We start from the raw sequence: 27462 nt of genomic DNA, 5'->3' as shown, positions 1-27462 counted from the left end.
GGCAGTGCCATTGGGTTAGTGTTAGAGCAGGATCACTCATAACCTTTTCTCACTCTGTCTTGTCATTTGCATTGTTACAGCTTACATTTTAACCTCAATATAAATTATTTAGGCCTTTTACAAGTTGACAGACTATAGTTTATGCTGAGAATGTTGGAGTGAGCACTATTTATATTGCAGGCTGGAAAATAACCTGTTCAGTTTGACTTAAGTTTTAGGTTTTTTGTTTTTTATTTAACCTTTATTAATGTTGTTGGTGTCCTGGTTATAACTATTGGCTGTTCACAATGGATTCATGGGTTTCATAAAGCTTAGGTTCAGGAGGCCATTTATTTTATGAAACACCATCAGCACAAATATACCACGTATCTTCAGGTAATTGCAGTGCTTCACAATAATTTTGGAATTGGTGCTCTTTATTTCAGGGTTTGTTGGTAATAAAAAAGAAATTTTAACTTCTCATCACTGGAGTGATAAAAGAATTTCACATGAGGGTTCTAATATGAGTTTCACTGATGAAAACTAGAATTGTCATGATAAAGTGCTGGGCTGTTGCCAAAGTGGAGAGCCCTTCCCTATCTTGTCTCTTGCACAGAATCTTCCAGATGAGAAGTCTGTTATTGCATGTTGTCTAATGCCAGCATTAGAGCTTTAGGGATTGATATGTTTGCTGTGACCACTCACGGACCATTTCAACACCAGTTTGTAGGTTCTGAGTGAGTGGCCTATTAACTCCCTTTCTTTTTGACGTAGGATTTTGGCATTGGAGAAGCTAGGTGCTGTCTTTAATCAAGTAGCCTTTCCACTGCAGTACACACCCAGGAAATTTGTCATTCACCCTGAGAGTAACAACCTTATCATCATCGAGACTGACCACAATGCCTACACTGAGGCCACGAAAGCTCAGAGGAAGCAGCAGATGGCAGAGGTAATGAGACCTTCAGTGTTCAATTTTACCATTTGTACGCCACAAGCTTCTATAGATGCGAGCGCCAGACCTTTTTTAATTAAATTCAAAATATTGTGGCAGTTAACTGGTTAAAGGTGTTTGTGTGAAACTGTTGAAAAGTTTAAACTCCTATAATTGTTGATTATTCTTTGTTATATGTGTGTGTGTGTGTGTGTGTGTGTGTGTGTGTGTGTATAAAACAAAGAATAATCAACTATATCAACAATATATATATACACGTGTTTTTTTTTTTTCTCATCTGAAGATTTTTATCCATTGATTTTAGAGAGAGTGGAAGGGAGAGAGAAAGACAGAAATATCGATGTGAGAGAAACACATTGATTGGTTGCCTCCTGCACGAGCCCTGACAAGGGCCTGTGCAGGCAGGAGACGGGGGAGGGAGCCTGCAACCGAGGTATGTGCCCTTGACTGGAATCGACCCCGGGACCCTTCAGTCCGCAGGCCGACGCCCTATCCACTGAGCCAAACCAGCCAGGGCTATTCTTTGTTATTTAAAGATCCAGGCTCTGTTATATTAAAGATCCAGGGTCCTTCTTGCAGAGCCCTTTGTCTGAGTCCTTGGTTTTAGAGGTTTTCTTGTGACTTCAGGACTAATACACTGACCTGGGTTTATTCAGTATTTAGTTCCATCTCTGGAACAGAGTTCTTCAGTCCTTGAGTTTCCAAAACAGTCTGTTACATGTTTCCTGGATTTGGGCCCAACAAAGATAGCTTTCATATTCCTCATAACAGTAGCTCCTTCCAGAAATCATTTCTCACCAAAGGCAAGTATCCCCAGTCATGTAAAACTATATCTGGTCTGGAAGAGAGGAGATCAGAGGAATTAGCAAAGGAAATTAGATGGGAAGTACTGGTTTCTCCTTTAGTGATCTTCCCTCTTCCTCTTGTCTGTGTGCCTCTCCCTTTAATCTTTTCATTTTGGGAAATTCTGCTGTGGTTGACAGACGTTGCTATTGTATAGATTATGGACTGCCCCTGGAGGTGTTCTTGCTACTTATCTACTTTAACCCAGCACCCACTTCTGAATACACCAACTCTTCCTTGTTTATTTTTTTAATTTAGGAAATGGTGGAAGCAGCAGGGGAGGATGAACGGGAGCTAGCTGCAGAGATGGCAGCAGCATTCCTCAATGAAAACCTCCCTGAGTCCATTTTTGGAGCTCCCAAGGCTGGCAATGGGCAGTGGGCCTCTGTGATCCGAGTGATGAATCCTATTCAGGGTAACACGCTGGACCTTGTCCAGCTGGAACAGAATGAAGCTGCTTTTAGGTAAGGAGTCCAGAGCATCCAAGGTTTTGGAGCTGAAACAGGAATTTTCTGGGCTGTGACTGCTGCCTAACTCCTGCTTCTTTCTCTGTGCAGTGTGGCCGTGTGCAGGTTCGCCAACACTGGTGAGGATTGGTATGTGCTCGTGGGCGTGGCCAAAGACCTGATACTGAACCCCCGATCTGTAGCAGGCGGCTTTGTCTATACCTACAAGCTTGTGAACAATGGGGAAAAACTGGAGTTTTTGCATAAGGTAGGAACCAGCCAGTGGTTCTACTGGATTTTTTTTAATTGATTTTAGAGAGGAGGGAGAGGGAGAGAGAGATAGAAACATCAATGATGAGAGAGAATCATTGATTGGCTGCCTCCTGCACGCCCCCACTGGGGTCGCGCCCACAACCTGGGCATGTGCCCTTGACTGGAACCGAACCTGGGACCCCTCAGTCTGCAGGCTGACGCTCTATCTGCTGAGCCAAACCAGCTGGGGTTCTACTGGATCTTATATCCTACTAGATTCTTCCGCTTTTGCTTAACTTGTGGATCAGGTCTTTGGTGACCATTTTGGGAGCCAACTCATTGATTCTGATCCATATCTTGGTAGCACATGGAAAATGCTACTGGGGCTTGCATGTTCCAGTGAAGCTTTGCTGCCTGTGTGCTAACTATTCACACTGAATTGACTCCTTGTTTACTCGTCTTACTAAGCAGGCAGCAATTTGTGATCAAAATTCAGTTTAAAGAGTTGGTATTCTCTGGGAGTTACTGTTCACTGGTTACAGATTTTCCCGTGGAAAGATTTAAAATGTTCTGGGGTAGGGTGATGGTGATGGTGATGGTGATGGTGATGGTTGCACAACAATGTGAATGTACTTAATGCTAATGCATGATATACTTAAAAATGGTTAAAATGGTAAATTTTATGTTATGTATATTTTATTATAATTTTTAAAAATACATTTTTAAATTGATTTTTAGAGAAGGAGAGAGAGAAAGATCGAACAATTGCCTCCCATACTCACCCCAACTGGGGATTAAATCCGAAACCTGGTTATGTGCCCTGACCAGGAATTGAACCAGCAACCTTTCAGTGCACAGGACAGTGCTCAACCAACTGACCCACACTGGCCAGAGCTATTTTACCATAATTTTAAAATTAAAGAAAAACAATTCCTGTTGTCTCCTTGAGACAACACTGACAGTACATGAACGTGCCTTCTCCAACCCTCCCATAAGGGGGGTGTTTTTTAGGAAATAATTATTTCATAGTCCCTTCTTTGTACTAAGCTCATTGGTCTCCCTCACAATTAAGATGTCACTGGCTCCCCTTTGCTGTTTATTCCTCCACAAACTGCAGATTTTGAGGCTTCACTGCTAGTTCATGGCACTGATTGAATTAGCATGGGCTCTCAGTCAGTGTTCCTTGGGCACCAGGACTTCTTTTGACTTGTGGCATTGATTTATTTGCTGGATGAAATGCAGCATGTGGAACCTGTTCACCCAAACATCCTGTTTCATAGTGTTGTATGTTGGTTTATTTCTCTGATGAGCAAAAGATAATCACTTGACTTGCTGTCTGTCTTTCTGACAGATGCCTATAGAAGGCATTTTGGGTTGAGAGGGTGGGGCTAGCATATATGTTCTAATAGCTGCATTACCTGTTTTTCCTCACAGACTCCAGTGGAAGAGGTCCCTGCTGCCATTGCCCCATTCCAGGGTAGGGTGTTGATTGGTGTGGGGAAGCTTCTGCGAGTCTATGACCTGGGAAAAAAGAAGTTACTTCGAAAATGTGAGAACAAGGTAAATATGATGGTAGAAAGCCCCAGATGTAGCTAGTGAGGAAGGAAGGAGGGGCATTGGCATGGTACTGTTAAAATCAGGTCTTTATTAGGACCTTGTTACAGTCATCTAATTTCAGATTCAGAAATAGGCCCTTGAGATTTTAGACGGGCATGAAAAGTTGGTTTTCTTGATTTCTTCAAACTTTAAGAACCATGTTTCTGTCCTGCTTACTTCTATATGGAATTTAACTGTGAGAATTAGGAATATATTTTCTCTACAGGCATTCCTTGTTTTATTGCTCTTTTGCATATATTGCGTTTTACAAATTGAAGGTTTTAGCAACCCTGTTTAAGCAAGTCTATCCATGCCATTTTCTAGCAGCATTTGCTCACTCTATATCTCTGTACCACATTTTGGTAATTCTTGGTAATCTGTGATAAGTGATCTTTGATGTTACTGTTGTAATTGTTTTGGGGCCCCATGAACCATGCCATATAAGACAGATAATTTAATTGATAAATGTTGTATGTTCTGACTACTCCCCTGACTCTACATCTCTCTCCCTCTTATTGGGCTTCCCTATTCCCTGAGACAACAATATTGAAAGTCGGTCGATTAATAACCCTACAATAGCCGCTTAAGTGTTCAGGTGAAAGGAAGAGTCACACATCTCTCACTTTAAATCGAAAGCTAGAAATAATTAAGCTTAGTGAGGAAGGTGTGTCCAAAGCAGGGATGGGCCGAAAGCTAGGCCTCTTGTGCCAGACAGGTTGTAAATGCAAAGTAAAAGTTCTTGAAGGAAATGAAAAGTGCTGCTCCAGTGAACAAATGATAGAAAGCAACACAGCCTTGTTGCTGATATGGAGAAACTTAGTGGTCTGGATAGATCAAACCAGCCATAATCTTCCCTTAAGCCAAAGCCTAATCCAGAGCTGAGAGAAGTGAGGAAGCTGCAAAAGAAAACATTGAAGCTGGCAAGAAGCCACCATCTCTATAACATAAAAGTGCTGATGGTGAAAGTACAGCAAGTTATCAGATAATTGGTGAAGGTGGCTACAGTAAACAGATTTTCAGTGTAGGTGAAACAGCCTTATTCTAGAAAAAGGTGCCAGCTAGGACTTTGACAGATAGTGCCTGGCTTCAGAGCTTCAAAGGATACATAGGCTGGCTCTCTTGGTAGGGGCCGTTGACGCCGGTGCTCATTTACCCTACGTCAATCTGCTCTGCTCTATAAATGGAATGAAAAGGCCTGGATGACAGCACATCTATTTATAAGCCCATTTTGAGACCTGCTCAGAAAAAGGAAAAAAAAAGATTTCTTTCAAAATATTACTGCTCATTGACCCCAAGAGCCCTGATGGAAATGTACGGAATTAATGTTATTTTCATGACTGCTAACAAAACTCATTCTGTAGCCCATGGATCAGGGAGTAACTTGAACTTTCAAGTCTTTAAACAAAATTTTTTAAAATTTCAAGTCTTACTATTTAAGAAATGCATTTTGTAAGGCTGTAGTTTCCATAGATAGTGATTCCTCTGATGGATCTGGGCAGAGTAAATTAAAAACCTTCTGGAAAGTATTTATCATTCTAGATGCCATTAAGATCATTTATTCATGGGAAGAAGTCAAAATAGCAACATTAACAGGAGTTTAGGAGAAGGTGATTCCAGCCCCCATGGATGACTTGGTGGGTCCTAACACTTTCAGTGGAGGACTAACTACAGATGTGGAAATAGCAAGAGAACTAGAAGTGGAACCTGAAGCTGTGTGACTCAATTACTGTAGTCTCTGGATAAAACTTCAATGGATGGGGAGTTGCTTTATGGATGAGCAAAGTGATATTTTGAGATGGAGTCTACTCCTGGTGAAGACGTCTGAAGATTGTTGAAATAACAAAGGATTTAGAATATTGCATAAACTTAGTTGTTAAAGCACTGGCAGGGTTTGAGAGGATTGGCTCCAAAATGCTGTCAGACTGCATCATATGCTACAGAGAAATTGTTTGTGAAAGGAAGAGTCAATTGATGCATCAGACTTCGTTGTCTTATTTTAAGAATTGCCACAGCCACCCCAACCTTCAGCAACCACCACCCTGATCAGTCAGCAGCCATCAACATTGAAGCAAAAGCCTCCACCAGCAAAAAAATTATGACTTGCTAAAGGCTCAGATGGTTAGCAGTTTTTAGTAATAAAGTGTTTTTAAATTAAGGTATATGCAATTTTTTAGACAGTGCTATTGCATACTAAATAGACTACAGTGTAGTATAAACATAAGTTTTATATGCACTAGGGAAAAATTCATATGATTCACTTTGTTGTGATACTATATTAAAACCATTTAGCTCTTTTCCCCATCTAGGAATTCATTGATGACTACTATTCTTTGGTGTATGCTATTCTACAGACCCTATATATGTTGCATTCAGGGGAAGCTGGAGTTTCTGTGGGTTCTGAACCTCAAGGTTATACCCATTGTTGTCCTTGTTTTTTCCAGCATATTGCCAATTACATCTCTGGGATCCAGACTATTGGGCACAGAGTCATTGTGTCTGACGTCCAAGAAAGTTTCATCTGGGTTCGCTACAAGCGTAATGAGAACCAGCTCATCATCTTTGCCGATGACACCTACCCCCGGTGGGTCACTACAGCTAGCCTTCTCGATTATGACACTGTGGCTGGGGCAGACAAGTTTGGCAACATTTGTGTGGTGAGTTGATATTACTTGGGTTATATATAGTGATGTGTATAAAAGCTGGTTCAGTTTGTGGTAAAGGCAAGAACCCAGGACTATGATCTCTAGTATGGAAAGTAAAATTGGGTATAAAATTTAGCCCTACTAAGGCTCACTCTAAAAAGAACTTTGTGTTCTCTAAATCTTACCAATTTTTTTGATTATTTTTCCTCACCCCCTTTTCACCTCCCTAATCCCCATGGGACATGATTTAATAATAGTTCCGTTTGAGCTAACGCCTAATATTTATTTTCACATTTTGACCGGATTTTGGTTTGTTGTTTTAAGCCCCGTCTGACTTCTCTTGTTTGTATTCTGTGGTCTTTGTTTTCTGCTCTTGCTGTGTTAGACCCTTGCTCAGGGGTTGAATGTCTTGAGTCTCTCCCTCCTAGGACACCAGAACAGGTGCAGGAGACTTGGGCTCAGGCCTCTGCCAGAGTCAGTGCCCCGAGGTTTACTTGCAAGGACCTGGGGCACACATGTTGCTTGGTGTTGCAGGTAAGTAGATGCAGGACCCAGCCCTGTGATTTGTCACTTTCTTGTAGGTGAGACTCCCACCTAACACCAATGACGAAGTGGATGAGGACCCCACAGGAAACAAAGCCCTGTGGGACCGGGGCTTGCTCAATGGGGCCTCTCAGAAGGTAAGATTCAGGAGGGGCCCAAAGGAGAGGCTCCAGCCTGTGTGGTACATTTCCCCTGACCCTCACCGAGGAAGCATGTTTTAGTGCATTATCCACAGTGCATGTGACTACGCTGCGTGTGCTCTCCTGCATGCATGGAAGTCCCTAAGTTGATAGTATGTAGCCTGTGACGGGTGGACACTGGATTTGACTTAAAGTGTTCAAGTCACTCACTATCGCATTTTTATGACTCGGGAGTAGAAATTTTTCTGAGTCATTTAACAGCATAAAATCTCTTTGGAACATAGTGAGGTCCTTGAAAATGATGGTTGCATAGGTCCATTCTCACCAGCTCTTCTCAGGTGTGTGCTGGCCCTACTCTTCTATAATAGAGCCTCCTGGACTTCTAAAAATAGGTTTCCTTTTAAAGAGCACGCCTAGCGTTGGCTGTTTTATCAGAAATTACCTCATGTCTGCATGTTTGTAAGGGCATTAAGCTCTAAATGTTAAGAACATTTTTAGCCCTAACCGGTTTGGCTCAGTGGATAGGGCATCAGCCTGCGGACTAAAAGGTCCCAGGTTCGATTCCAGTCAAGGGCATGTACCTTGGTTGCAGGCACATTCCCAGTAGGAGGTGTGCAGGAGGCAGCTGATCGATGTTTCTCTCTCATCGATGTTTCTAACTCTCTATCCCTCTCCCTTCCTCTCTGTAAAAAAATCAATAAAATATATTTTTTTAAAAACATTTTAAAAGTAAATTTTAGTAATTTGGGAGTTTTGAGAGGTGAAACCTGCCCTTTGGAGGTACTGCTTGCTTGTGGGAATCTAGAACAGGCTCCTGAGGGCCCACACAGTTATTGGTCTGTTTTTGACTTGCAGGCAGAGGTGATCATGAACTATCATGTGGGGGAGACAGTGCTGTCGTTACAGAAGACCACGCTGATCCCTGGAGGCTCAGAATCGCTTGTCTATACCACCTTGTCAGGAGGAATTGGCATCCTTGTTCCGTTCACATCTCATGAGGTGAGTTCTCCCACGCTGCTCTGGCTTTTGCCTTCCCAAGGTGCTTTCTTTGTGCTAAATCTGCTTAAGGGGGCAAATCCATTGTCCCTACCTGCAACTAAGAGTGTTCTGGAAATTTTATAAGCTGACAAAAGTGCCTGAGGAGATAGAATCCCGATTTATTTATGTATGTATTTAGCCCCGTGGGAAAAGCCATTTGTATGGCTGATGTGGGTATAGGCTTAATTATAAGCCAAAGCCCCAGACCAAACCCCACAGATTAGGAATGATGGTGTGATAAGGACTGGGGCACTTTTTACCTCTTAGAGTCAAATCTAGGATTGGCTACATTTGGTTTATGTTATTCCAGCCAAGGAAGCCGGCATCAAGAATCTGGCTTCACAAACCACTCTTTACATGTGGTGTTCTCATGTTTTGCAAGTACAGGGAGGTTTTCTTTCGGGTTTTAGCTATTTTGTTGTAGCAGGACAACCTGTGCTCATCAGAGGAGTGATTTAGATGTTTAACATCTGTTTTTATGATAAAAATCAGTGGCTTCTCTGCTCATTGTGCTTCTGGAAACCACAGACTAGTAGCTGAGATCACTTTTGTCTTTTAGTCACAGATTCTTTGTTTCTTCTGCCAGGACCATGACTTCTTCCAGCACGTGGAAATGCATCTCCGGTCTGAGCATCCTCCTCTTTGTGGGCGAGACCACCTCAGCTTTCGTTCTTATTATTTCCCTGTTAAGGTAGGTCATTGCTGGAAATGTAGGTTGAGAGGGGGAATCAGCCCATTTAACCAGTATTTTCTTTGGTCTTTTCACTCCCTTAAAAATCAGAATAGTTCTGCTGGGTCAATGTGGCTCAGTGGTTGAGCATCAACCTATGAACCAGGAGGTCACTGATTTATTTCCCGGTCAGAGCACATGCCCGGGTTTTGGGCTCAATCCCCAGTAGGGGGCATGCAAGAAGCAACTGATCAGTGATTCATCATTGATGCTTCTATCTCTCTCCTTTACTCGCAAGTCAAAAAAAAATAAAATATATATATATATATATATACATACATACACACACACATATATATATATATATATACATATACATATATATATATATATATAAAAATATATATATATATATATACACACACATATATATATTTTAAATCAGAACAGTCCCTTTCTCAACTGCATGGCCCCCACTGGCTGCCAGCTCCTCACCAAGCCTGTCCCTGGGGGCTGCTGGAATCTCCCTGAGTCAGAACGCTAGCCTATAGGCTCCACCCCCAGACAGTTGCAGAGTAATGAAGCTGGAGTGTTGATCAATTGATGGTTTTAGAAAAAAAGACAACTAAGCTTTGGGTTTCAGATGAAGTTTCTCGTGAAACATTGGTCAAAGCCAGACTGTTAAAATGATGGTTTGACCCTAGCCCATTTGGCTCAGTGGATAGAGCGTCAGCCTGGGGACCGTGGTGTCCCAGGTTCGATTCCCGTCAAGGGCACGTACCTTGGTTGCAGGCTCCTCCCCGGCCTGGGCCCTCGTCAGGGCTCATGCAGGAGGCAACCAATTAATGTGTTTTTCTCACATCAATGTTTTTGTCTCTCTTCCACTCTCCCTAAAAATAAATGGAAAAATATATCCTCAGGTGAGGATTAACAAAAAAACAAGACAAAATGATGGCTTAATGGCTATTTGGAATGTGTAATAATTAAAGTAAATTAGGAACTTCTACCTTAAAATTGCTACAATATGGCATAGTGATGGAGATTTACCAGAACTGTAAAAAAATTAGCCAAAGCAATTTTGAAAAAAGAAAGAAGCCGGAGGTATCACACTCCCTGATTTCAAAATACACTACAAAGTGACAATAATCCAAACAGCATTTTAGCAGAAAAACAGACATACAGACCAATGGAACAGAATTGAAAGCCCAGAAATGTGGGCAAATATTTATTTTTTAAAAATATGTATTGATTTTAGAGAGAGAGGAAGGGAGAGGGATAGAGAGACAGAAACACCAATGAGAGGGAAACATTAATCGGCTGCCTCCTGCTTGCCCTCTACTGGGGATTGAGTCTGCAACCCGGGAATCAGTTCCGGGCCTTTTGGTTCCTATGTCGATGCTCAACCACTAAGCTGTACAATGGCTGGGCTGGGCAACTAATTTTTGACAGAAGAGTCTAAAACATACAATGGAGAAAAAGTCTGCAGTTTCCTCAAAAAATAATTAGTATTGCTTTGTAGTTATACATAAATTTTATTGTAATATGCTTTTGTATAGTAGTTATTTAAGAATAAAAGTCACATTGTCTGGTGCCAAAAAAATCAGAACAGTCTGAATGAAGGAGCATCAGGGAGTAGATTGATGGAGACAGTAATGGGAGAACTCCAGGCAGAGCACAGCCAGAGAAAAGATTTCAATTAGTCTTGTTTATCTGAACTCTGGCTACTAAGAATCACCTTACAGTCGTGTTCCTCCTCTGTAAATGGGGTTAAGGTGTTTGTAGAATAAAAAGCCCTCCTTGCAGCTGCTGCTTTAGCAGGTGCCATTTTCTTGGCATCTAACCTTTTTCTTTTGCTCTCATTTTCCCATGTCCTAGAATGTGATTGATGGAGACCTCTGTGAGCAGTTCAACTCTATGGAGCCCAACAAACAAAAGAATGTCTCTGAAGAACTGGACCGAACCCCACCTGAGGTGTCCAAGAAGCTTGAGGACATCCGGACCCGCTATGCCTTCTGAGCCCTTGTTTTTTCTACGGGGCTTGTCAAAGACTTTGTGTTTTGTTTTCCTCGCTACCTGGCTCTGAACCCATGTGGCAGAAGAAGGGTGGCTGGATAATTAAGACTTCCCCTAGAGTGATTGGTTTCCCCTAAAATTGGCACTGAGATTCACTATGCTTCTCCCTGCCTGGTACATAATATATTGCCCCGGGTCCAGTGTGGAATACGATGCCCCGTAATCCCCAAAGCTTTCCTGGCATTGATATTTCTGGCTCTCATGTCTACTTTTGTACACACCCTTAATTTTTAACTGGTTTTCCTGTAAATAAAGTTTTGTATAATGTTATCTTTGTGGAAGGGAGGGAGGGAGGCAAACGAGCTGAGGTGGGGACCAGGTTGGATATTGTATAATTCTTGAGTTCTGCCACTCTGGAACCTAACCAGAAATACAAACCTAGTTTTTAAGGTAGCTGTGTCCATGTGTCTTTTCTAGGGATGAGAATTTAGGTGGGAGAACGGAGTCTGAGTTGGAGTGGGAAGAACTGAGAGTATCCTTCCTTCCAGCTCCCTACATGGGTTTCTGGCACCCTGTCCTGCTTTCAGCATTATGGTTTTTTGGCTTTCTCTAGTCTTCTATACAGATGAACTTGGCTCAATAACCTGTGGTCACCCATGCCTCTTCCTAGTGGATATTGAGGAAGAATGGCTGATTTTTTTCTCCCCTGTGTTAGCTTCTACTTTGAGGTCTTCGAGTGTAGGCTTTGGCATGAATTCTATCTGGGTAGTCTAAACAGATGCTCCCTTTACTTTACAGCTCCTGTAATGATTTTTTGCCCTGTGACTACTAGGAAGGATCAGTAAGTACAGAAGTATCCAGATATTAACCTGCCCTTGGGAACAAAGTGTATGTAGTACCTCTTTGAAGGCACATGGGTAGCTAGAGGGGCTGTCTGCAGCATACAGCAGGCTCTGCAGGGCCTTTGTGGTGTGAGGAAACACCACTGGGAGCCTGTCAGGTGGAAGTGAGCCAGTCTCACATTTTCTAGCCCACACCTAAGGATTCACCCTCCTGCCCAGCTGTGTGGGAAACCGTAATCTTTCAGGCAGCTTCACTGAACCTAGAGAGAGTTAAGCTTGCTGCTGTTCTCAGTGAACATGTACTTCACAGAGTAAATGTTCTTTTATGTGCATGGGCTCAGCCACTTTTGAGTAGATTGTGGCTCAGCATTGGGTAAAAATCAGGAATGGGTGTGATTAGACCAGTGATGGTGAACCTATGACACGCGTGTCAGAGGTGACACGCAAACTCATTTTTTTGGTTGATTTTTCTTTGTTAAATGGCATTTAAATTTATAAAAAAAAAAATCAAAAATATAAATCTTTGTTTTACTATGGTTGCAAATATCAAAAAATTTCTATATGTGACACGACACCAGAGTTAAGTTAGGGTTTTTCAAAATGCTGACACGCCGAGCTCAAAAGGTTCGCCATCACTGGATTAGACACACTGACCCCAAACAACCCACAGTCCAGTGCAGAGAGGATTCCTGATGCTGTTTCCTATGTGCTGCAAGTCCCTCCTTTAAAAAAACAACACTTTAAAATTGATTTCAGAGAGGAAGGGAGAGAAACATCAACGATGAGAATCATTGATCGGCTGCCTCTTGCACGCCTCCTACTGGGGATCCAGCCTGCAACCCGGTATGTGCCCTGACCGAATATCCAACGATGACATCCTGGTTCATAGGTTGATGCTCCACCACAGCTATACCAGCAGGGCTGAACCCCTTTAATTATTTGATTTTAGATCAGTTGATAGAGACTCAGATTTTGCTAGGAGTTGGATCCCCAAATAAGTTTTCTTTCTCACTCAGTTCAAGGATTTGCATAGTGCACTATACTGTTAAGTAATATTTGTGCAGCCTAATACCAGGGTCCACTTTTCCTGTGGCCCCCACCTAAACTCATTTCATTGAGTCTCTTAGATTGTGTGATGTTGACATGCAGTGGACTGAGAAACAGATGTGTGAGCAGCACCTCCTTGTTCCTTCCCTCTTTTCTGAAATAATTTTTATAGTAATGGGAGGTATGTACAAAAGGAAAACTTGATCTGTCTAGAATCCGGAATTGTGCCATCTTTTTTTTAACTATAAATGGCAGTTTATTAGTTACATAATCACATAGGGGTTGCACTCAGGAACCCAGTATACTAGGGGCCGTGAGAGGCAGCAGGCTTAGTGGTACCAAGAGGATGGGTGCCCCTTGGTTCCTGTGGGAGGATGTGATTGCCTTGTCTGAATAAGTCCAGGGACTGACTGGGAACTGCTATAAGCAGGAGCCATGCCTGGTCCTTTGATCAGGAGGGGTGTTTAGGGAACATCCACAAGAGCAGAGTGCGGGTGGGGGTGGGGAGGACTTGTGGTTAGGCCATTTGAAGCCGTTCTGGTTTTCTCGCATATAATATTGAATGTTAATTTTAGATCTTATACCACAACTGGGAATGTGTGGTCATCTGATTACTGCCCTACTGGTGAGCTACAGGTAGGCCAGGCGAGGGTGGAATTTATGTTGGATTGTCTTGTGCTTCCAAATGTGTTTCCAGATTCCTTTTTCATTCCTCTAACCCAAAGCCCAGCAAAAATGATAGAGACTCAGTGTGATTGTCCCAGACCTAGGGGTCCATATTGTGAAAGGTTGACAGATGACAGCAGATTATGAGCTAATATGCCAAGCATTGTGGTAAGTACAAATTCTCAGGGCCTGCTCTGATGAACTTGACATTCCAGCAGGGAGAGAAAGCTTATACGTGTGAAACTATCAGCCAAAATGTGTTTACAGTAGAAGGAGAACTAGAGTCAGTCCACAGGATTGATGCTGGTGTGGCCAAATAACAGCTGAGTGGATTTGAACAAGCCATTTAAAACTTCTGAGTCTTGGTTCCCTGTCTATAGAAGGTAAAGGGAGGTGTAACATCAGCTGTACAGAAGTCCCTAAATATGTTGCCCAGCCTTCCTTAAAATAGCATCTTGGTTCCTAAGAATCTCAACATTATCCAAAAAGTCCAAGTGATCCTGTCTTGGGATTATAAATTTTGTTTGTATGTTTTATTGTTTTCTCTCAAATTTTCCTAATCAAGGAAATCATCCTTCAGACCACTCAATTAAAAATAAGGATTTTTATTTTTATGAAAATATAAAGGTTTTTAAAATATTTTTATAATGTTTAAAAATTTATGAGATGAAGACGGGAGTAATAAGTCTGGAATGGGAAGTTGTAAATAAGTTGAGACACAAACTCACAAGGTCCAAGTTCAGTCAAGTCTGTGCCTCTGATTAGATCCATGACATTGGTCAGGCCAGTTGGCTTCTCATCCGTAGCAGGGAGATAAGCAGGGTTGGTGTGAGAATACAATGAGTACGTACCAGAGTACCTGACACTCAGCCCAGCACACTGTGGGCGCTTATTGAGCCAAACATGAGCTCTTAATATTTGGGCTTAGGTCAGCACAATGGAATCTCATTTTCCTCTAGGAAATAACTATGAACCCAATGAAGTCTCCTTCCCTCTCCCATACATACCCCATGATGTTCTCTTATTCCCCTTATACTGCTTTGCTTTGATGTCTGTTGATGTACCCACAGAGATGCTGGATAAGAGTGTTTCAAGGGATATATAGATAGCATTTTAGCTCCATAATTGAGGGGCCTTCTCTGGATTTGCCTCTACTGGGATTCTTACAGTTGGAAAGGTTTTCTTTTTTTTCTTTCCAGTTTTATTGAGATATAATTGACATACATCTCTATATAAGTTTAATGGTTTGACTTGCATATATTGTGAAATGATTATATCCATCATCTCATAAATTGAAGAAAAAGTCTACTCAATACTTTTAACATCTGTTATACAGCAGTGTTAACTATAGTCTTGTACATTATATCCTTAGTACTTATTTACCTTATAACTGAAAATTTGCACCTTCTGACCACCTTGCTTCAGTTCTCATCCTCTCCATCCCTCCTCTGCCTCTGATGACTGCAAATCTGATCTCTTTTTCGGTGAATTTATTTTTTGGGATGAGAGGTATTTTGTTGTGTTTAGATTCTGTATTTAAAAAAATCATCCCAGTATTTGTCTTCTGACTTATTTTGCTTAGCATATACCCTCAAGGTCCATCCATGTTGTTGCAAATGGCTGGATTTTTTTTGTTGTTGTTAATCTTCATCCAAGGACATTTTTTCCCCATTGGTTTTTAGAGAGAGTAAAAGGGAGGGAGAGAGGCAGAAAGAGAAATATCAATGTGAGAGAGACACATTGATTGGTTGCCTCCACACATGTCCATGAGCTGACGCTCTAACCACTGAGCAACAGGCCAGGGCCCCTTCATTTTTTTAATGGCTGAATATTCCATTGCACATACATACTACAGCTTCTTTATCCATTCATCTTTCAGGGGACACTTAGGTTGTTTCCATGTCTTGGCTATTACAAATGAACATGTGAGTACAGATATCTTTTTCAGGTTAGTGTTTTTGTTTCTGTTGGATATATTCCCAAGTGGAATTGCTGGATCATATGGTAGTTCTATTTTTAATTTTTAAAGGATTCTCCATACTGTTTTCCATTGTGACTGGATCAGTCCCAACAACAGCACACAAGGGTCCCTTTTCTTCATATCCTCACCAGCGTTTATCTTATCTTTTTGTTGGCCATTCACACAGGCATGAGGTGATAATTGTAGTTTTGATTTGCATTTTCCTAATGACTAATGAGGTTGAGCATCTTTTCATGTACCTGTTGACTATTGGTATATCTTCTTTGGAAAAACACCTGTTCAGGTCCTTTGCCCATTTTTTTAATTGGATTTTTCGTTTTGGTTTTTCCTATTGAGTTGTATGGGTTCTTTATGCATTTTGGATACTTAAGTAATCTTTCCCATTCCATAGGTTGTCTTTTCACTTTGTTGATTATTTCTTTGCTGTGCAGCTTTTTAGTTTGATGTAGTCTCACTTGTCTATTTTTTTGTTGCATGTGCTTTAGATGTCATATCTGGGAGTTGTCACCATTGACCTTCCTCTCCATATCTGTCCATGAGTTTGGTTGTTCTCGTCAAGAGAGAAGACTCTGGCAAGTGGAATTTCTGGACCACAGGCACAAGGAATTAGGCTTGACTGTATTGAGAGCAAGAATTTTGTCTAGTTCATGGCTGTTGCCCCAGGACCTACAAAAGGTGCATCATACTAGTAAATATTTAGTGATTGAGGATGAGGCTAAATTACAAATCCTACCTGTGTAGGTATTAAGGGGATCTAATCAACTCCTTTGGTTTAGTTGAGCAACCCAGTAAACAGGGTATTGTCCAGCCTTGCAAAACACCAGAAGCTGCCATGGAACTCAGAAGGGGTAATATCAAGACACAGGCATTGGTGCTTGGTTGTTAGGATGGCTCCCATCCTGCTTCTCGGTTGAGGGCCTGCAACATGGGTCGAATGAAGGACTGAGAAGGTTTTCGCTGCCTCAGCTTTTCCCTGACCTCACGGATGAAGGTTCCACAGATGTTGTTTCCTTTGGAAGATCTCTTGCCAAGAACAGCATTCCTTTGGGGGAGGGGGGTTCGAGTTGGACTGTAGATGGAATGTTGCTTTTTTTTTTTTTTTTAAATGTATCTCTAGAAAGACAGCTGCTCGGGCCGGAAAGGCTCTTGGGGGTTCACCGGCTCACTGGGAGAGCACTGGCCTCCGGATGCATGCTGCTCCCATGACTGTGGCCTCTCTGAAGTTTCTTGTTAGTGGGAAGCCAGAAATGTTGGGCGCATTCTTCAGATGGGATCAACCTAGCTCTCAATTTTTTGTTAATTTCCAAATTCTATTCCTTTCCAAAATAGAAATGACGGGTGCTTGCATGAATCATCCTACTTGCTCATTTACATATGGAATATTGTATGTGAATATTTTAAGTTGTTGTAACCTTAAAATATAATCAAGGACTATATCCAGAGCTCAAAAGAACCATCTCTGCTGCTGAAATCAAGGGAGGGGGACAGAGGCTTACCCTGGGCTACATGGTGTGTGTGTGTGGGGGGAGTTGGCGTGGCTCAGTGAACACCTCCATGTTAGTGGCTAACTATTTACATCTGGGGATCTGACAGCCCAGGGTGTGGGGCTTGTGTGAAGTTGGAATGACACAGCAGTGAGAAGAATCCCCTTCAGTCTGGACCAGCCCAACCAAGAATTGTTTCTATGGAAGCTTTGAAAGCCAACATCAGGCCTTTGCCAGCGTGGCTCGATGGTTGAGCATTGACCCTGAACCAGGAGGTTGCGGTTAGATTCTCAGTCAGGGTACATGCCCGGGTTGTGGGCTTGATCCCCAGTAGAGGGTGTGCAAGAGGCAGCCAATCAATGATTCTCTTTAATGTTTCTATCTCTCCCTCTCCCTCCCTGAAGTAAATAAAAATATATACTTTTAAAAAAAGAAAGCCAACGTCAGGAGATACACCTAACCCTCTAGAACAGCGGTTCTCAACCTGTGGGTCGCGACCCCTTTGGGGGTCAAACGACCCTTTCACAGGGGTCGCCTAAGACCATCGGAAAACACATATATAATTACATATTGTTTTTGTGATTAATCACTATGCTTTATGTTCAGTTTGTAACAATGAAAATACATTCTGCATATCAGATATTTACATTACGATTCATAACAGTAGCAAAATGACAGTTATGAAGTAGCAACAAAAATAATTTTATGGTTGGGGTCACCACAACATGAGGAACTGTATTAAAGGGTCGCGGCATTAGGAAGGTTGAGAACCGCTGTTCTAGAAGATGCTGCTGAATTCATTTATTCCGGCAGGATGGACTGAGCACCTACGATGTGCCACCTCCTCACAAGTCTGCTCTGCACCCGGAAGCTGGAGGAGAGTTGTTTATAACCTTGCCGTTTCTGTCCATCTGAGGCTGACAGTGAGGTGATTCTACCAGAGAAATTGGCATCAAATTCAGAAGAGCCTCAGGCTCATGTCTGGTCTCCTCAGGTAAACCAGGCACAATCTTGGGACTTCCAGGGAAAATCAGAAGGTCCTAAATCAAAATAAAGTGGAGGGGAGGTAGCCAAAGGTTTTAGGTCAGGAGACTGCAGGAACCCATTCAGGGGTTTTAAACCCCAGCTGGGCATTAGGGTCATCTGAATTGGTCAGATTCCTGCATTCTGCCCCAGATTACTCAATCTGCTGGTCGTCCGTGTTATTTCACAATCTGCTGATAATGGTCAGATCTGGAAATCACTAGGTATGGTAGGGATTGAGGGAACATTGCTTCTTATTCAAAATGAAGCCCCCGAAAATCCAGTTTGGAATTTCCAGTTTGAGGACAAAAGGCTGGAACTAGCTAAAGGCCCCTGTCCCTCACCCCACCCCCAGCCACACCCAAGTTCAGCAGCTCTCTTAGTACCCAGTCCGGTTGGGTTGAAATCCTAGGGGCAAACCCATCTCAGTTCCCCACTACTAATTCTTCCTTCTAGAACCTGATCATCAAAACATTTAAAAAAATATATATATATTTTTATTGATTTCAGACAGGAAGGGAGAGGGAGAGAGAGGTTGAAACATCAATGATGAGAGAGAATCATTGATCGGCTGCTTCCTGCACACCCCCTACTGGGGATGAGCCTGCAACCTGGACATATGCCTTTGACCAGAATTGAACCTGGGACCCTTCAGTCCGCAGGCTAACTCTCTATCCACTGAGCCAAACCAGCTAGGGCAAAACATTTTTATTTTTCATTTTGAAAGTATGTTTATTAAAGTTGGGGACAATGAAGCAAAGGAAGGGCTTAGGATAGAAGAAGCAGCAGGAGAGCCGAGGCGGTTGTCTGCTTTGGCTCCCTGGAAATGCTCTGGGAAAGTGAGCCAAGCGGGGCTGCTGTCAGCTCACTGAACCTGGTCATGGAATTTTCAATGCACAAGCCCACCCAGCAGAGCGTGCTGTGCTCCCTTCTTTGATTGCAAACCAGATCTCAGGGAATGAGAGTTGCCTTTGACTAGGTCATCTGGGCCAAGTCCACAAGTTAATTTGGGTCCCGAATAAGTGTGGTGTATAAGCTAGTGACAATAATCAAGAGAAGTATTAACATTTACTACGGTTTATTAGAGCCTAATGCTGTTAACAGGCACGCAGGGGAATCTCTTGCCTTTAAGAAGCTGATGCTGCACCTGGAGAAAGGCCAAGCAGGAACAAGATCCCGTCTGCCAAATGTCAAGTAGGAGTGAAGGCCAGGGAAAGAGCACTGGATAGAGTCAGATGGCCTGGGCTCACCAATCTCTAAGCAAGGACTCAGTTTCCTGTCTGTAAAATGGGAAGAATAAGACATGGTCCAAGGTCGTGGTAACAGGAAGCGTGGCCACTGAACGTGGGTGCAGAAGCCTGGGGAGACGCGGAGCCACCTCCATCTTGAACTGCAGTCCTAGATGCAGTGCTTTAAAAGAAATGGGCATCATGTCAAGCCAAGAGGCCCCAGAGAAGGCGCAGGGGAGTTTGTTGAGGCTTCTTTGAGGCCCAGTGAGATCCTATGACTGTTCCCCCATCAACTTTCCCTCCTCGTGCCCTCCCACGGGCTGCCCGGACTGGTATGAAGCAACTTGGCAGAGCTCAGCAGCAAGGCCTTGCAGAGGGTGTGGCCAGTATGGCCACTGCCTTGGGGACGGGGGTGGGGAATTAGCCCAGTGCATTCCTGTGTGGGCATTATCGTCCTGCCGGAAGTTCAGGGCCAAACCAGGAATCCAGCTTAGTCAATCCAATTGAGAAACCATTTCTTGAACAACTACTTGTGCCAGGCATTGGCACTCAGAGTAAAATATGCTAATGTCCTCTAGTTCAGCATTTCCCGGACTAGGTGCTGTGGAATCCTAGATGTTAATCAGGGGCCCTTAAAGGGCTCTGCTCGCACTCAGGGAAACACTGCAAACTGCCTTGTCGGATAGTTTGATGCTTTGAACACAGCCCTTCCCCTGCCCCCACATGGAATGTCCACTAATGGGGGAGCTAAAGGATCCCTTGGGGGTATGGCCCTTCCATAATTCCAAATACAACTCCTTTTTCACAAAAACTGATTTTTAGAGAGAGGGGAAGGGAGAGGGAGAGAGAGACATCGGTATGAGCCTGCACCCTTTAGGTGCACATTCCCAGGCATGTGCCCTGGCCGGGAATTGAACCAGCAACCTTTGGGTGCACAGGACAATACCCAACCAACCAAGCCATACCAGCCAGGGCCAAATATAGTCTTGAGGAAGTCAGAGAGCTTGCTATGGAAATTAGGAGAGGATGGAGCTGCCTCTTCGGTGCCCACAGAATTCTCCTGGGCAGAGCCATTCTCAGCCCTCGCTCTGACCCAGGCAAAGTGAGAGTGCCCTTGTCCTGGGAGGTGTCCTGAGCAAAGGCCCGGTCTTCTGAAGGACCACATGCACCAGGAAAGGCTCTGAGTCATGTGGGCTGTGTGATCTTGGGTTCGATATGTGATCTCTCTGGGCTCATGTCTCCGTATAGACTGGGTCATTGATTGGTCCTCAAACACTGATATCTATCAAAGGTCTTTTCTCTGTCTAATATTCGTTCCCCTACATCAGGGGTGGGCAACCTTTTTTCTGCCAAGGGCCATTTGGATATTTATAACATCATTCGAGGGCCATACAAAATGATCAAGTTTAAAATTAGCCTGCTATATTTGGGTAAACTTTTCATGAGCTCACCCCCAATGCCTGGGCAGGGCCAGACCAAATGATTTCGTGGGCCTTATAGAGCCCACAGGCCCGCCGTTCCCCACCCCTGCCTTCCATGCACTCCGGTTACTACCACATCACCCAGTTTTATTAAGTTTTGCAAGAAGATTTTTTTGGTTAAAGTGATTGTGTTCTGGAGAGGAGCTGGGGTGGCCCCTTAAAACGACCCAAATGGGGACTCCCACCATTTATCTTAACAGATGCCTTCGGTCAGAATAAGTCCCAATCGATTCTGTGGGGTTGTGGCCCCCTCCTACTCCACATTCTAAGGCAGGCTGGGGACACGTGGTCTGCCCCACCCTTGTTGGCTTCAGTTTCTGAATCGTGTTGTACTGGCCTCCTTTCTGGCCCTTCCCATCAGCCGGGAAGCCTGGATCGTGGGCTGGGGGAAGCCGTAGCTGCTCCCACCTGGCTCCCACTGCCCCTGGCCGCTAGGCACCTGCTCTGGGCCCTGGATCCTTTAAAACCGACAGCAAAACCCTAGAAGATTGCATCCCGGTGTGTGAACAGGTAAGCAGGCAGTCGATTTTCTCTCACATGGTTTTCTTTGCCAGATTTCTCCACCCTGATTTAGCTGCTTCCTTCACAGATTACAGCAAGAGGGATCTGAGCTAGACTTGAAAGACAGTCCCAGCCAAGAAGCTCTGAGCTATGTGTTGTAGAGAAATGGTGTGGCTTTTCTGCTCCGGGTTTCTTCATTTTTGAACCTTTGCTTTCTTCAGCCTTGCAGGGGAAAACAAAACCAAAAAAATAGATCCGAATCACCATAAAGCAAGTTACTTCTCTCCATGTTCCCTTCTGAGGTTAGTAAATTGACAAACGCACATTCTTAAAAGATTGTCATGGGTTACTGGGTGCTGCTTCTTTGCATATTACTTTAGGTTTTTAGACCTTAATGTATTATGTGCCTGAATTTTTACCATGTGCAAGAATTACCTCATCAAAAACGAATTGATTTTAAATTCTTTAAAGGAAAGGAAAAACATAAAATGGCATAGTCTTTCTCATTCAAATGCTATTCTGAAATTAAAATGTTCTGCTTTTACAGTTTTCATTTATTTAATTATTTTTTAAATAAAACTGATGCAGTCACTAAACCATTTATAATCTAATACACTTTTAAAAAAAATATTTTAAATTGATTTTTAAAGAGAGAGGAAGGGAGAGGGAAAGAGAGAATCATCGATGTTTGAGAGAAACATTGATTGGCTGCCTACTGCACGCCCCCCACCAGGGATCGAGACTGCAACCTTTTGGTGCATGGGACGATGCCCAGCCAACTGAGCCATAGCTTGGCTGCATTTATTTTATTTTTATTTATTTTTATTTTTTCTCTTTCGTTTTTTAATTTCTTTTTTATTGATTAAGTTATTACATATGTGTCCTTATCCCCACATTACCCCGCCCCCCATTCATGCCCTCACCCCCCTGTTGTCTGTGTCCATTGGTTAGGCCTATATGTTTGCATATAAGCCCTTTGGTTGATCTCTCCCCCTTACCCCCACCCTCCCCTACCTTCCCTCTGAGGTTTGATGGTCTGATCGATGCTTCTCTGTCTCTGGATCTGTTTTTGTTTATCAGTTTATGTTGTTCATTATAGTCCATAAATGAGTGAGATCATGCATTTTAAGTGAACATAATAAACCAATGAACCGTGTCATTGTTAAGTTCCATGTGGTATCTGCCACCTTAACAATCCTCTGTCACTCGGTTGTAAAGTTGGATTGCTTCTAGGTGTTCTGTAATTAATAATTCCACTTCTATGGCCATCCCTTCGAAAATAACTTTCTTTAGTCTTTTAGATCCCCCCCGCCCTTGTGTTTTATTTCCCATCCAGAATGAATACTGGTGCAAAGGGCAAGAACATTTTTGTAGCTCAGCTCATGTTACCCATGGGGTCAGCTCACTCAAAGGAACTATGAGACTTGTTTCCTAATTTCCAGGACTGTGACGGCATGAGGGGGTGGGTAGGGATTGTTTTCTCTGGGGAGATTAGGAAGGAGGATGAAGCCATCTAACAGTGGTTCAGACGACCTTTGAAGGCAGCTGTTCGACCTTGACCTCTTGCCTAATAAGTTCAATTAGTTCACATGTAGACTACAGATTTGAAAACTTCTTGGGGGTACAAGGACAGCAGAGAGAGTGTACAGCACTTACGAAGCACCCCCAGAAGGCTCTTTCAGGCCTGGGGCTTTCCCTGGATCATTCTAGAACAGGGATGGGCAAACTTTTTGACTCGAGGGCCACAATGGATTCTTAAACTGGACCGGAGGGCCGGAACAAAAGCATGGATGGAGTGTTTGTGTGAACTAATATAAATTCAAAGTAAACATCATTACATAAAAGGGTACAGTCTTTTTTTTTTTTTTAGTTTTATTCATTTCAAATGGGCCGGATCCGGCCCGCGGGCTGTAGTTTGCCCACGGCTGTTCTAGAAGCTGGGCAGAATGGAGAAGACCTTCTCGAGGGCATGTTGACCTCTCTCTCATCCAGACACCTGTTAAGGGTTGTTTGACTATGTGTGCTAAGCCCCTCTCTGTGCTTAGGCTGCAAGGCGAGGCATCGGGGGATAACAGGTCAGGTTGGTCTCTTTCCTAAGGTCCCCCAGACTTGTGGCCTCTTACTGCCGTCAGATCTGGATGCCACTCTTTCTACCTCTCAGCCATCTTCCTCAAGGCACAGGTTTGAGGGGTGGACAGAGTGGAGAATTCCCCTGAAGCCTGTGGGCACACGTTGTTCCCCACTCACAGATCACTGGGAGGCCAGGGTAGCAGGAGCCGGGCTGGCCAGGCTGGGTTCCAGTCCTGGTTGCGCCAGTTCCCAGCAGTGGGCAGTCACAGGACCTCTCATCATCAGTTCCTTATCTGTAACATGGAAATGGTAACACCTGCGCCGCGGAATCGCGTAAGATAACATAGGTCCGGCTGCTGGCACTCAGGGACCCGTTGTGGAAGGTCAAGGCCATGCTCTAGGGCAGTGGTTCTCAACCTTCCTGATGCCATGACCCTTTAATACAGTTCCTCATGTTGTGGTGACCCCCAACCATAAAATTGTTTTCGTTGCTACTTCATAACTGTCATGTTGCTACTGTTATGAATCGTAATGTAAATATCTGATATGCAGGATGTATGTTCATTGTTACAAATTGAACATAATGAAAGCATAGTGATTAATCACAAAAACAATATGTAATTATATATGTGTTTTCTGATGGTCTTAGGTGACCCCTGTGAAAGGGTCGTTCGACCCCCAAAGGGGTCGCGGCCCACAGGTTGAGAACCGCTGCTCTAGAGCCTTTGGGTGAATTAACCATAAAAAGTGGGCAGAAAACTCCTGTGTTCATTTTCTCAATCAACATGTATCAGCCTGTGTGGCTATGGTGTCGGAAACTAGGAAGAGGCCCATAAGAAAGGCTCCCTGCTCTTGACAGGGCACACGGCCCATCTCGTGGGAGCAGAGCAGGCTGCGACAGGCTGCCGGTCACTCTGGGACAGCGCCCTGCTTACGAAGGAGCAACAGGCTATGAGGCAGCGAGGAGCAGGAAGCAGGCATAGCAAGTGGGACAGCTGAGCGGCGTCTGGGAAAGGAGTTTGGAAAGTTCAGGAGAGCTGCAGGGCTGGGCGAAGAGCCTGGGAGACGAAAGAGAAGAATCAGTGGAGACTGCCTTTTACAGAACCTTGAGAATTTGGACTGTATCTCAAAGATGTGGGGATTTAGGCAGGTTTGGGGGTGCCTGTTCTGGGACAGGGGATGGTGGTGGAGGCCTGGAAGACCCCCAGCCTTCCACCTCATCTCAGGGGCTTTGATGGCACCCCAAATAAATAAAGGCAGAAAGTAGGATTCTCAGGAGAGGCTTGGTGAGGGAGCCAGGCCTGGGAGTTGGGGCCTGGGGTTCTGTGGTTCTGGTCCCAGCAACTCCACCACCAGAGTAGGTGGGCCTCCTCCCTCAGGTGAGGGTTCAGGGCAGTTAGGCATCTTACAACTCTCTCCTGGAAGTCCAAATGTTTCTGGAGGCTGTGGCACCCCTCCACTCCCCACCCCTCCACCCGCCCAGGCAATAGACCAGTGATGGGGAACCTATGACATGCGTGTCAGAGGTGACACGCGAACTCATTTTTTTGGTTGGTTTTTCTTTGTTAAATGGCATTTAAATATATAAAATACATATCAAAAATATAAGTCTTTGTTTTACTATGGTTGCAAATATCAAAAAATGTCTATAGGTGACACGGCACCAGAGTTAAGTTAGGGTTTTTCAAAATGCTGACAGGCCGAGCTCAAAAGGTTCGCCATCACTGCCATAGACATTTCTCCAGTGACGGTGGCCAATCCCGTGACGCAGCCTCGGAAGGAAGAGTCATTTCTGAAACAGACAGTCTGGCCCTTTGACCTCAAGAGACTCCATGGAGTTCTGAGAACCGTGGGGCTGCGGGCCTGTGACAATCCCAGGGGGTTCTGGGCTCCAGCTCTCCTGAGTGAGTGAGGGCCATGTCCCATACTTGGGAAGTGGTGTCCCCCGGAAGCAGGGCTACCGTCAGCCTGGGAACCTACCTCCTGAGCTTTCCGGGGCCACTGGAGAGGCCTGTCTGTGCATCCCAGCCAGGACGGGGCTCAGTACCCAGCCAGGGCTGCCTCCCCATCGCAGGGGATCGGGAGGGAGGCAAGTGGGGATGGGTGGGTCTGCAGTTAGGAACGTTTCAGTCAAGGTGATGAGTTTGAAAGACAAAGAGACCTTGGTTTTGCTTGGCAGCTCTTGGGAAGGGTCGGACCCTGCTCCAAAGCTTTCTGGGTGCCCGTTGCTGTCATAGCGGGAGGACGTTCACTTCCTGGCCCAGATTCTCCCACCAGGTCCCAGCCCCCACTCTGCCTGTGTCACCTACCTGTCTCCTCAGTCCTCCTTCCCTGGAACCACACCTTTCCTTCCCTCTTTCCCAAGAGCCAGAACTTCCGGCTTCCTTGTCTTTCTACTTTCTCAGATCATTAAGTTCTCTCCGTAAGCATTTTTTAAAAATCTACCATAATCATAGCTATTAAGCACATTCACATTGCTATGACACAGATCTCCAGAACTTTTTCGTCTTGCAAAACTGAAACTCTGTCCCCATTGGACAATGACCCCCCACTTTCTACCCCTCCTACCTACTGGGAACCACCATCCCACTATATGTTTCTATGAATTTGACTACTCAGGTATCTCAAACAAATGGAATCATATAGTATTTGTCTTTCTGTGTCTGGCTTGTTCATTTAGCATAAGGTCCTCAAAATTTATCCATGTTGTAAAAATTTTATTCCTTTTTAAGGCTAAATAATACAGGTGTGGGCAAAAGTAGGCTTACAGTTGTGAATACATGAAACACGGAGTTTATTCTTGTATTACATACTTTTTCATATGAACCACTGTAAACCTGCTTTTGCCCACCCCTGTATTTCATTGTGTATACACACCACATCTTGTTAGTCTACTTATCAGCTGATGGGCTCTTGGGTTGTTTCCATGTTTTAGCTATTGTGAATAATGCTGCTATGAACATGGTGTTCAAATATCTCTTCAAGACCATGCTTTCACCATAGCCTGTTTGGCTCAGTGGATAGAGCATTAGTCTCCAGACCAAAGGGTCCTGGGTTCAATTCCATTTAAGGGCATGTATCTCGGTTGCAGGCTCCTCTCCAGCCCAGGCCCTGGTCGGGGCTCGTGCAGGAGGCAACTAATTGATGTGTTTCTCTCACATCGATGTTTCTCTCTGCCTTTCCCTCTCTCTTCCACTCTTTCTAAAAATCAATGGGAAAATTATCCTCGAGTGAGGATTTAAAAAATAACCATGCTTTCAATTGGGGGTGGCATTGATTGGTATACCCAGAAATGGCATTGATGATCATATGGAATCTGTTTAGCTCTTAAGAGCCTCCATACTGTTTTCATAGTAGTTGCACATTTACAATCCTACACAGTTTCAAGGCTCTATTCTCCACATCCTGCCACACTGTTATTTCTGTTTTGATAGTGGCCATCTTATGGATGTGAAGCGACATCTCCTGTCATTTTGATTTGCATTCTCTGATGATTAGTGATGTTGAGCATCTTCTTCATATATCTTTTGGCCATTTGTTTGTCACCACTGGAGGAATGTCTATGACACAGGGCAAACATCTGTGACCTTGGCTTTGTTGACCTGAAGGAATTATGGTTACTGTGTTTATTTGTTGTTCTAAGAACGAATATATTCAACCAACCATGTTACTCCCTGGAGTCACCAGGAGGCTGGACCCTTGGTCTCAAGGCTCTGCCAGTCCTCCAGCGGTGAGGGGCAGAGCCCTGCGGGGCAGGTGAGAGGCAGAGACCTGCGGGGCAGGTGCGGGGCCGAGCCCTGCGGGGCAGGTGTGGCAGGTGGAGGACACGCCTGGGAGTGGAAGGAGGCAGTGGCGGCCACTCTCTGTGCCAGGCTCACAGTTAACGTCCACAGCTCCCAGCAAGGTTTGACTTGGTCTCCCCACTTTACAGACGAAGGAACTGAGGCCCAGGGAGACTTCGCTTGCCCGGCAGGAGGGGCCGCCCGGCTCTGCCTCCGCGGCTCCATTGAGGGGTCACTTCCCG

The 27462-nt window shown here is 44.1% G+C and overlaps 2 protein-coding genes across 7 annotated transcripts in view; both read left to right on the top strand.

The window, feature by feature from the left end:
* The window catches only part of SF3B3 (splicing factor 3b subunit 3), a 42447-nt gene extending 30880 nt beyond the window's left edge, over positions 1 to 11567 (top strand). The window contains 9 exon segments of the mRNA XM_023756067.1: positions 754 to 928; positions 2033 to 2238; positions 2332 to 2488; positions 3907 to 4032; positions 6510 to 6722; positions 7292 to 7390; positions 8249 to 8392; positions 9018 to 9122; positions 10977 to 11567. Coding sequence (XP_023611835.1) covers positions 754 to 928; positions 2033 to 2238; positions 2332 to 2488; positions 3907 to 4032; positions 6510 to 6722; positions 7292 to 7390; positions 8249 to 8392; positions 9018 to 9122; positions 10977 to 11117 — 1366 coding nt within the window. The 3' untranslated portion in view covers positions 11118 to 11567.
* Positions 11568 to 21193: 9626 nt separating this feature from the next.
* The window catches only part of IL34 (interleukin 34), a 62460-nt gene continuing 56191 nt past the window's right edge, over positions 21194 to 27462 (top strand). For 3 of the 6 annotated variants that reach the window (XR_002829873.1, XR_002829875.1, XR_002829872.1), the window contains exons 1-2: positions 21194 to 21377; positions 21590 to 21670. The gene's annotated coding sequence lies outside the window, so the exon portion shown is untranslated. The remainder of the gene's footprint in view (positions 21378 to 21589; positions 21671 to 27462) is intronic. The other 3 variants (XR_002829878.1, XM_023756065.1, XR_002829874.1) reach the window with 2 other exon arrangements.

Source organism: Myotis lucifugus, unplaced genomic scaffold, assembly GCF_000147115.1.
Source record: "Myotis lucifugus unplaced genomic scaffold, Myoluc2.0 scaffold_88, whole genome shotgun sequence".
NCBI lineage: Eukaryota > Metazoa > Chordata > Mammalia > Chiroptera > Vespertilionidae > Myotis > Myotis lucifugus.
Note: the sequence above shows the minus strand (reverse complement) of the source record. Positions and strands in the feature narration are given on the sequence as shown.